The 11,455-nt window shown below is 44.8% G+C and overlaps 1 protein-coding gene across 3 annotated transcripts in view; it reads right to left on the bottom strand.

Annotated features, from left to right (window-relative positions):
* alpk1 (alpha-kinase 1) overlaps window positions 1–11,455 on the bottom strand; it is a 107,519-nt gene that overhangs the window by 23,847 nt on the left and 72,217 nt on the right. For all 3 annotated transcript variants that reach the window (XM_069926197.1, XM_069926198.1, XM_069926196.1), the window contains 5 exons: window positions 9,473–9,532; window positions 8,627–8,713; window positions 8,208–8,284; window positions 2,679–2,774; window positions 904–1,008 (listed from right to left, as the gene is read on the bottom strand). In XM_069926197.1, the coding sequence (XP_069782298.1) occupies window positions 904–1,008; window positions 2,679–2,774; window positions 8,208–8,284; window positions 8,627–8,713; window positions 9,473–9,532 (425 nt within the window). The remainder of the gene's footprint in view (window positions 1–903; window positions 1,009–2,678; window positions 2,775–8,207; window positions 8,285–8,626; window positions 8,714–9,472; window positions 9,533–11,455) is intronic.

The raw sequence follows: 11,455 nt of genomic DNA, 5'->3' as shown, positions 1-11,455 counted from the left end.
CTGCTCGAGATGTCCTCACTGAGAGCCACAACCTCAGATACAGGAATACAGAGGTGAATGGATTGCTGGCACAGTCACATTTTTTGCTTGCTTACAGCTCTTAGAAAGACTGGAACATTGAATAAGTTCCTTTCTACTGAATCCAGTGCTCCTGTTGTGGTCTCCTCTACATCAGAGAGACTGGAAGCAGCCCCTGGGAGATGGCTTCGTTGAGTACCTTCGCTCTGTCCATTCCAAGAGCGGGATTCTCCCAGTGAAAGCCCATTTCAATTCCCTATCCTATTCCCAGGTCAATATGTCCGCATTCTCAGGATGTGACCACCCACAAATTGGAGGAATAACACCTTATCTTCCGTCCGAGGATCCTCCAACCAGATAGCATTAACATCGACTTCTCCGGTTTCTGTCAGCCCCCACCCACCCCACACCACCCCCAGCATCTCTCCCCTTCCCCTATCCCCGTGGCTCATTTCCTCTTGCTCTGTATTCACGGAGCTACCTACCTCACCCGATCAATTCTCACCTTTTCTCTCCCGTCCATCTATGTCCTTTTGCCTGTTGGCCTGTGGTCCTCCCCCTGCCCTTTCTTCCCTCCTCCCCATCCTTCTAATTTAGTCGCCTGCCTTTTTTTTTTGCTCATACCTTGAAGAAGGGCTTGGGGCCGAAACGTTGGTTATATATCTTTATTTCCTATCGACGCTGCATGACCTGCTGAGTTCTTCCAGCATTTTTGTGTTTTTACATTTCTATACCTGAGCTGTGTTTTCCCAACGGGTTCCATTTTCTTTGGTTAGTTTACAAATTTGTCACTTGAATGCAATTTTGGCAGATTTAAAAAGAAACATCCCCATATTTGGAGTGTAACGACATGTTTCTCCATCGCCCTTTATGTTACGTACTCACCAGGTTTGTCAGGACGTAGAGTGGGTTGTACTGACTGAACACAGCTGCCAGTTTTCCTGCTTCAGCAGCTGAAAGGAGCCGGTCAGTGAATTCCTCGACCAGAATCTGAGAGGCAACAGGAAGATCAGGCTGCATTAATTTGCTCACTAAATACAACAGGCAATGCTTTCTTTCTGGCTCTGCATTTGTTAATGAATATAAACTCAGTGACACTTCATCAGAGTTACTGATTTGCGCCCATTTTACTTCACCATGCAAAGCGCTGTTTCAGTGAGATGACCAGCACTTCATTCCCAGTATGTGGCAAAGCATAGGAGCAGTTTGGGGTGGCAATTTCTCCTGATGCTCTCAATATTTAACATTTGAGGTTCACCTCTCGGGTACGGCAAAGGTATTCTAATGGCATGGAAAGCGGCAGACTCAATATCTTGAGCAAACAATGAAAGGCTGGAAGGATTCAGCATCCACAGGTCCTGACCCTAAATGCTGACTGTATAACAGTGATGTTAGGCAGAGACAGGTTTGTGATATAAAGAGCTGTTTGCAAGTGATGGGCCAAATAGCCTCCTTTACTACTGTAATGATTCTGATTTTATGTGGAAGGACCTCAGTGTGAAGCGTCGCTTCATGGAGACCAAGCCTATGGCCATGGCTCATTCCAGCACTGACACAACTAGAGAACTGAGCGGAAGTTATTTTCTGTTTGAGTGGACTGCGATTGTGTCCACTTCTTATCATATCCACTCGCCTTTGGGCACTTCTTGTGTCTGTGAATACTTGTCATTACATGAGACAAAGACCCGTGCATCCTTCCTCACTCACTCCTTGTGAATCTGCATTTAGCAAAGAGGTGGGCAACAGTCTCCACTTCACAGCAGTCATCTCGAGGACCACATGCATGATGGGTGATGTGACTGGAAGGCCTCCTCTTGTCACCAGCCAGGCCAAATCCTAGTGCTTGTTTGTGAGCCCTGGCAAAGAGGCATTCCACCAGATGACCTGGACAGTCTTCTCGGGGAGCCATCCCTCTGGATCCATTGGGTCCTCATCTCTCAGTTTCTGCATGATGTTCTGTGCTGAACATTTCCCGATGGCCTTATGATTGAAGATGTTGATCTGGAAATGTTTTACCATGAAGAAATGTGTGGCAATGGGGCCAGGCCTATCCTTTGCAACACCCTGGGACAGGTAGAACCTCAGCACAGCGCAGCATTTGGTGTTCTCATACTTTGGTTCCACGAACAGCCAGATGCAATCACAAATGTAAGTGGTCCTCAGGATGTGGGCCATGTTGGGTATGCCCTTGCCCCCATTGTCTGGCGACGGCACAAAGTACAAGAGTTGGGACATCGTGTTACAATGGTACAATTTCTTGGTGAGATTGCACTTGGTGCATTGCATGCAATTGTTATCACCCAGCAACATGAAGGAAGTTACTAAGCTGGAAATTATGCAGAAAAGATGCACAAAAATGTTACCAGGACTGGAGGTTTTGAGTTAAACGGAGAAACTTGATGGGGCTGATTTTTTTTTAACTTGGAGCATGGGAGCCTGAGGGGTGACCTTACAGAAGTATGTGAAATCAGGAGGGGCATTGTTAAGGTGAATGGTCACGTCTTTTTTTTCTCAGGTTAGGGGAGTTTGTAACTGCAGATTTAAGGTGAGAGGGGGCCTTAGAGGCAACCTTTTCACAAAGGGGGTGGTTAATATGTGAAACAAGCTGCCACATGTGGAGCTAAACTGGGAAAAAAGATTAACACTTAAATATACTTCACCAGGTCCATCTGAGGGTCCTTCTTGAAGCGGTTGTAATCTTCATCGCTCATTGAAACCAGCAGGTCAGCCAAAATGCCCAAGGACGTGGAAATTCCCTACAAATTGGAAGTAGATAGCAACAATGGGATGAACACCAAACATGGTAAAATTTTATGCGAAAGTCGATTTTCTGGGAATATTTTTTGGAAATAACCAGAAAGGCAAGGAGGTGTTATATTCACGGCTACAACTTAAATGCTGGTGTGTATATCACAAAGATTTCCTGATCTGTGGGTCACCACATTTTGTGAAAGAAACTGCCTTGGAATTCTCTCTCACCCTTCAGACCAGACTCTCGCTCTGCTGGACAGGTCTCTCTCCCACTGTGGGACCAGTCTCCCCCTTTGTCGGACTGATCTCTCCCCATGCCGGACTGGTGTCACCACTAACAGATCAGTCTCTCCCCCTGCTGGACTGGCATCTGTCACTGCCAGGCCGACCTTTCTCCCTGCCTGACTGGTCTCTCCCTCTGCCAGTCCATTCTCTCCCCCTGCCAGACCAGACTTTCCCTCTGCCCAATCTGTCTCTCCCATTGTTGGACCCCGGAAAGTGGGTGAGGTTAGGCCACATTTCTTGCCAGGCTCTGCAGCCCTGGAACCTTGGACAGCAATTTGTCTGCACTATGGATTATTTCTTAAGTTGGCAGCTCTCATTTCCCAGGACTGAACTCTTTGTGAAAAAATGCTGAGGATTTTTTGGGAAAGGTTGTTTCCTAAAATGGATGTCTCCAAAGTATATTTACAATTTAAATCAGCTATTCTCAACCTTTGTTTGACTATGGCCCCCTAAGAACTCTGCTCAAAGTTTAAGGGCCCCTTTCCTGTGAGGCTGTTAAGTTTAGTTTGTTTCTTTTGTACTTCTCTCTTGTGGACTTCAAAAAATATTGAGGATTTTAGTCCATAGACCCATTAAATGTGCTGTTGCCCCCATTGAGAATGACTGATTTAAAGTATTGAAGGAAGAGGATTTGGTTTCCATTACCATACTAAAAAGTTTCTGTCATGTTGCTTTTCGTTCATTGATTATGTCAAGTTGGTGAATTTATGTACCCAACTTTTAAAAAAATTGTCAAGAAAAAGATCATCAAAGTGTTTGCATTGTGCTTTAAATGAATTAGCAAATTTCAGCAAACACCATGATAAACTGGCATGAAATAATAATAGTTAATGAGTAACTCCTTAACTCATTGTGGGGTCAGCATTGACAATGTGGCATTGGTACCCACTTATTGCAAATGCTGGGCCCATTCAATGTGCAAACCGAGGCCCTTTAAACTGAAGGAGCCTTGACTGCTATCTTGTGGAACAAGTGACCAGGGAGGTGGGATATTTTTGTTAGCGGGGGTAAATTTGGCCAAAGGGCCTGTCCCACTTTATCCGGCTTGGGGAGAAAGAATGCACTTAGTGTAATGGTTTGCCAACACTATTAGAGAGCCAGCAATCCAGATTCAAATCTGGCTCCGTCTGTAAGTAATCTGTATCTTCTCACCATGTCTGTGTGGGTTTCCTCTGGGGGCTCTGGTTTCCACCCACCCTTTAAAACATACGGGGGGAGGGGGAGGTAGTAGGTTACTTGGGTGGCACAGGCTCTAGGGTTGGAAGAGCCTGTTACCGGCGTATGTATCCTGCTCCTGATACGGCTTCTAAAAGATAAATATAACATTTATTTTCTGGATCTGGGCTACACATGGTACATGTTGGATATAATTTACTTCCTTGCTTGGATTGTCTGTGCCCCTCTCCGCCAACCCCCCCCCCGCCCAATTGGAATTACACTGCTACTGACTGCTGAGCCTCCAGTGAACTTGACACTGCAGTACTCTGGAGCCAGTCCAATGAGCTGGAACTTGCAGCAGTGTTGCTAGGTTATCAAGTCAGGCTAATTGATCAGACTGTGTACTGTAGTCAGGCAAAGCAGATGAAAAAAGACTGCAACTAATCTCTACTCATGAGAGGAATAGATCAATTGAACGCAAGGAGTTTTTGCCCAATGTGGGGGAATCGATAACCAGAAGACATAGGTTTAAGGTTAGGAGGGAGAGATATGTCAGAAACCTGAGAGGTACTTTTATTACACAGAGGGTGTGGGTGTATGGAATGGGTTGCTGGAGACAGGTACTATTTCAATGTTTAAGAAAAAAATTGAACAGATTCATGGATAGATGGGTTTAGAGCAGGGGTGTCAAACTCAAATTCACGGAGGGCCAAAATTAAAAACTTGGACTAAGTCGAGGGCCGAACTAAATATTTATTGAACATTTTCAACAACATCTGCATGTTTTCTCTTCTTTCAACATATGTAATGTTAAACTTTAGGATATAACTTTAGGAGGATAATGTTACAGGTCAGGAGTAGGTAGCTCAAGTTCACCCTTTGCTTGACCTGAGAGAAACCTATTTGGTCCCTGTGGAGATGTAGTCAGCATTCACAGGCTGTGTCCATTTTGGCCTGCATCAGGACTCAGCATTTCCTGCTCACTCCTCAGTTTCTAGGCCTCTATTCACCCTCGACCCACCATCCCTCTACCTGACCAGTCCTTTACCCAACCTCTACTCACCCCTCACTCCACTCGTTTTGCCTCTACCCACCCTATACACACCCCTCTACTGCTTCTCCCCTCAACCTGTTCCTCCCTATACCTGTCTCTCACCCTCTAATCACCCCTCCCCTACTCGCCCTGCCCCTCCCCTTTTACCTCTTCCCTATCCACCCCTCCTTCTACTCATCCCTCCCTCTAACTGCCCCTCGCACCACCATAACTTCCCCTGCCCATTACTCCTCACCTACACCCTCTGCCCACCCCTGTTTACCCACCCACTCAGGCCCAGCGCGCTTCCGATCAGCCTTTGCGGACAGCCACCATCTCTCTCTTCACGTGCAGGGCCGAACCAGCCGTCCCTGGAGTCCGCGCGGGTGCAAGCGCTGAAGGCCGTGGTGACCGGGAGAAGTGCGCTCGCACTGTGGAAGGGCCGTCCGGTGCCAGTCGCGCGGGGCTCGCACTGCCCGGGGGCCGTGCGCAGCCTGCCATGCCCGTCGCGCCGACAGGAAATCACAGGCGCTCGCCCATCCGCCGCACCGCTCGACAGGTGGGAGAAGTGACTGGTTGTGCGGGGAGCCTTCCAACTGGCTTGCCGGCTGATGACATCGACAGACTTCTAGTGTTACAATTTCTCGTGTTACAATGGGGAAGGATGTGCAATGAAAGGGGAGGATGGTGGGGGTGACATTACCAAAAAACAGCATCGGCTCTCGCTGCAGGGCAGGCCACCTCTAATACATTTTTGAAATGATCTTGCGGGCCAAATATAATTATATCGCCGGCCAAATTTGGCCCATGGGCCAGAATTTGACATGTGTGGTTTAGAGGGATTTGGGCAAATGCAGGGAGGTGGGATTAGTGTGGGTGGAATAATTTTGTTAGCATGGGCAAGTGGGCCACACTATCTGGCTTAGGGAGAAGAAATGCAGTGGAAGGATAAAATGAATTGAACCTGTTAAGAAGGATGCTAGGGAGAGAGACAGGAACATGTCAGCTATGGCAGGGAGTGCAAGCCATTACAGCCTACAATGCAAAGGCGAATGCTATAGACAGCTGTGTTGCCTCACTGCCTGATGAACTGAACACTTTCTATGCCCGCTTTGAAAAGAAAACCAAAATAGTGCCTACATGAAAAAGCTGAGGACCCTTTGGTATCTGTCTCTGAGGGCGACTTCTTGGCAGGCCCACACGGTGTACCTGGTGGGGTACTGAAAACCTGCACCAACCAACTAGCTGGTGTATTCCCGGACATTTTCAGCCTCTCATTACAACAGTCAGTGGTTCCAGCCTGCTTCAAAAGGGCATCAATCATCCCGGTATCTAAGAAGGGCAACGTGAGCTGCCTCAACGACTACTGCTCAGTAGCACCAACTTCTACGATGATTAAATGCTTTGAGAGACTAGTCATGGCCAGAAAATACAAGCACCTAAGCAAAGATCTTGAACCACTGCAGTTTGCCTATCATCACAATTGCTCCGCAGCAGATGTAATACCACTGGCCCTCCACTCAGCTCTGGACCACCTCAAAAACAGTCATTCATACATTCTTAAGCTTGGCCTTCAGTACCATTATTCCCTCGTTGCTGGTTAAGAAGCTACAAACTCTAGGCTTCTGCACCCCTCTCTGCAACTGGATCCTTGACTTTCTCATCAGAAGAGCACAGTAAGCATGAATTGAAAACGTCTCCTCCTCACTGATCGTCAACACAGGCGTGCCCCAAGGATGGGTGCTTAGCCCATCTGTTACACACCCATGACTGTGCAGCCAGGCACAATTCCAATGCCATCTCCAAGTTTTCCAATGACACTACAATTGTCGGCAGAATCACAAACGGCATTGAGGAAACATTTAGGAGGGAGATAGATCAGCTCGTTGAATGGTGTAACGACAATAACCTTGCACTCAATGTCAGCAAAACCAAGGAGATAATTGTTGACTCAGGAGGGACATGACCCGGTCCTCATCGAGGGCTCAGTAGTTGGAAGGGGCAAGAGTTTCAAATTTCTGGGTGTCAACATCTCCGAGGATCTGTCCTGGAGCCATCACGTGGATGCAATCACAAAGAAGGTTCACCAGCAGCTATACTTTGTTAGGTATCTGAGGAGATTCGGGATGTCATTGGAGACCTTTGTAAACTTCTACAGGTGTATTGTGGAGAGTATTCTGACTGGTTGCATCACAGCTTGGTAGGGAGGCGCCAACTCCCAATAAAAGAATAAACTCCAGAGGATTGTTAACTCGGCCTGCGACATCACAGGCACCAGACTTTCCTCCATCAAGGTCATCTACATGAGGCGGTGGCTTAAGAAAGCAGCCTCTATCCTCAAGGACCCCCTCCAACCAGGCCATTCCCTCTTCACTCTGCTACCATCGGGAAAAAGGTACAGGAGCCTAAAGAAAAGTATTCAACAGCACAGACACCTTCTTCCCCGCTGCCATCAGATTCCTGAATAATCTATAGTTTTATGAACCCAAAGACACTGTCTTACTTCTCGTGCACTATTATTTATTTATTTATTTTTCCTTAATGTACAACTGTGATACTGCAGCACAACACCAAATTTCATGACTTGTTCACGATAATAAATTCTGATTCTGATAAATCCTATCCTTCTGCTATCTAATGACTCATTCAACATTGATGTTGCCTCAGCATCCATGGCACCCCTAACAGCCGAAAGGCCCCAGATAAAGGGCTCTGCCAAGACTGACACACAATGAATGCCCATGTGTGAGGAGCCATGGGCCTATATCACTCGTGAAGCCAGGGATGAGGGAGCTCCTTTCCTGTGAAATTGGAGCATGTTTGAGAAGAATGGTGATTTTACTCAGTGCACGCGAAATGGCCATTGAGCCCAAATGCCTTAATTCTAGTAAAGGGCCCTGCAGAGAGAGTTTCAACAAGTCTTCAGAGTAAATTAGATGAGGATAAATAAATCAAAACAAACCTTTTTATCTGGATGAGGAAGCTCATAAAATCCCACAATGGAAGCCCAAATCAACTCCGCTGCTTCATACCACAGCCCTAGAATGTGATAAAAAGTTCAGAGCTCCTTTCCCTGAATGTCTGTAGCTCAGCAGAAAGTGTTACATATATCGTCTTTAAGTGAGACCCTCATATTTGAAAGAAAAACACCATGACATCAATCAGAATGATGGCGATCATCAGACATTTTGCAAGAGGACATACAAAGAACCCCATCTTCAATTATGGGTTAGGCTGGCATGCTTTAAAGTGGCTTGATAGAAGAGTTCCATTAAAAGTGCAAACTCACAAACAACTTTCAAACCCCGATCAGTATACATTGGTGCAATTTAGCCTCATTGCCAAGTTATTAAACCTGGTACCAGGTGCTTCAAATCTTACCAAGTTTTTGGAGTATCTGTCCCCTTATCTGAATGCTGACAGACTGAACCAGCGTGCAATCACTCTTTTTCTCATAGACCCAAGTTCCTGAATGAGCAATGAAAATAAACGACAGTAAGATCAAGCATAATAATCATTGATCCGTTCTGCCACATAGTTGGTTAACTTTGCAAGAGCAGCTCGTGCTCTTCACAAATCAATGCACTGCATTTATGGGAGAGAATAAATCTGGGTTTGCTTTTGGGTGGAGGGAGATTCGAAGGGAGATTGGGAGCGAGCACATGTGAGGACAATGCACTGGAAGTACTCAGTAGTCAGGAGTTACCAAGAGGCTTGCCTGTAGCATGAATAAGTGAAGCAAAAGAAGAGGGATGGTACAGAGGTGAAATGTGGAGGATGCAAAACACTGGAAAGCCATCTCAATTATATATCATGTGCATGAAAATAAAAAGCAAATTTTCCATGGTACCATGTAAAAGAAGCCTAGTTGTAAATGAGGGAAGATTTTCACTGGGAGCTTTTGAGGTGAAGTTTTATTATCCAAGAATTCAGAGTCAAGGAAAAAGGCCTGAGGCAGTTGCAAGAAAAATCCTTGTAAAGTATGCTTTACGGTTTCCGGAGACTGAGATGAAAATTTGCTGTATTGGTAAATATATGCGACAAATGGAGTTCCCTTGATTTCCTTTTTTTAAACATGCCCCTTTGTAATCATTTACTGAGCACTCTTGTGGGAGCCATCAGACAGCTGAGACTTCCTATCGGAATCACTTGGAAGAGTTACAACACACTCCTAAGATCAAAACAGCAAATGAATTATTTGTGGAAACCATAAAAGTTAGCACCAACCTGATGCACCACAATTATTTATCAAGCTGCTCAGGATATATTCAGCTTTCAGAAGTTTACCTGTTGATAATTTAAGAAACCGACAATCACTTAAAGAATAGCAACAGTGCAATTGTGTTTTATTTGTGAAATAAGCCCTGTAGACTTTCAACGTAATGATCAATAGTGGTGTATAAGATGGGTACATCAGCCAGATGGCACAAAGTTCCAGGAGGGTCATGCTTTTATCTTGCAACTTCAGTGACTTAGGTTTGACCTTTGATAATGTCTGTCAGAAGTTGCCATAGTCTCCCTGGAAATGTGTGGATTTCTCCTGGGTGCTCCAGTTTCCTCTCACATCCCAAAGGCGCGTTAATTGGTGGGTTAATTGGCTACTCTAAATTACCCCTAATCTTGTTGAGTGACAAGAGAATTGGGGTTGAGTTGATGTGAAAGGGAATAGGTGTAGACTTGATGGGCCAAATGGCCTACATCAGACAAATAATAATATATAATTAATATGAAATATGATAAATATGGTCTGCTGACATTTTCAGATTTCAAAGCGCTGCCAATGCCATTTTGAGATCAACCAATTCCACAGAAATAAATGCACCTGGAAACTTTAATGTTGATTTTGTTACATTATGGAATGTATTTAATGTGCACATTGATTATTTATTTTATTTTAGCCATCACATTAAAGCTTACATGCTTTATTGGAATAAATCGTGCCAGCTGTGGTTCAAGGGCAGTCTTGTCTCTAGAATCAGTAGTGGGTCTGAGACCTTCTGTGTAAACCTAACCCATAATCTAAATTCAATCTCTTGTGCAGAACTGAGGGAGTACCGTACCGGCAGGGGCACAGTTTCTTGAATGAGACGTTGAACTAAAACCTAGCCTTCTTTCTTAGTACTATTCTGTAGAGCAGCAGAAATTTGATTTCCACTGTCTTACCCAGAATTTATCCTCACTTGGCATCAGATACAAATCAGATGATTCTGGTCATTGACCTAATTGTTATTTAAGGGATCTTGCTGAATCAAAATTAACAGCTCTATTACCGTCACTACTTCTATGCTTTATTGCCTTAAAAGCATTTTGCAATATGCTGAAAGATTCTGTGTTGACTTAAAATTAGATTTAAAAAAAATTGCATTAATTGAGATGTGGTGGGTGCTTGGAATGCATTGCTGGGGGTGGTGGTGGAGACAGATACAATAGGGAGATTCAAAAGACTCTTAGATGGGCACATGGATGTAAGAAAAATAGGGAATTATGGGTATGAGATAGGGAAACAATAGTTGTGCAGTAGGTTTGCATAGGTCAGCACAACACCCTGGGCTGAAGGGCCTGTACTGTGCTGTAATGTTCGATGTTCTTGATATACTGAGATGTTCCAAAACCCTTCACATAGCGAATTACTTCCACGTATGTAGATTGTTATTAAAAGGCAAACTTCCTTTAGTTTTCTCTATGCTCCATTTCCTGTCTGAGAAATGAACAAGCAAACTAGGCAGAAATGGTTCAAGGGAAGCCTGTTTCTGTGTCATCTTGAGAGTGGGTTTTGACCCATCCGTAGGCATTAGTGATCTCTTGAAAGGAGTGAGATCTTGGTGGAGGTTTGATCCCAGGAATGGCAAGGAGGAATGTGGGAATGGCTTCAAATCCTCAATAAATTCTCCCCAAGGCTCCCTTAATTTTATCCTTTATATTTATTATCTATTTCTCACCTGGAGTAATTTAACATAAATTATTGGAGTTGGTTTATCTATGTACCTGTCTGGCAGAATTTCAGTGAATATATGCATTGTATTTAGGTGTATGGCAATAAACTCATTTTCATTATCACACTGGGGTCTGGCAAACCTGGCTGAGGAGAGTTAAACCCTCAGAAATGGTAAGATCAAAGCTGCTCGACTCAGAATGAGTTGGAAGGGGGTTAATATGGGTTCGACCCCAACTGCCTTGGTTGTTAAGATTCAGCCATCTCACTCTGTTAGG

Source organism: Narcine bancroftii, chromosome 3 (genome assembly GCF_036971445.1).
Source record: "Narcine bancroftii isolate sNarBan1 chromosome 3, sNarBan1.hap1, whole genome shotgun sequence".
Taxonomy (NCBI): domain Eukaryota; kingdom Metazoa; phylum Chordata; class Chondrichthyes; order Torpediniformes; family Narcinidae; genus Narcine; species Narcine bancroftii.
The sequence above is the reverse complement of the archived record's forward strand: the minus strand, read 5'-3'. Positions and strand labels throughout refer to the sequence as shown.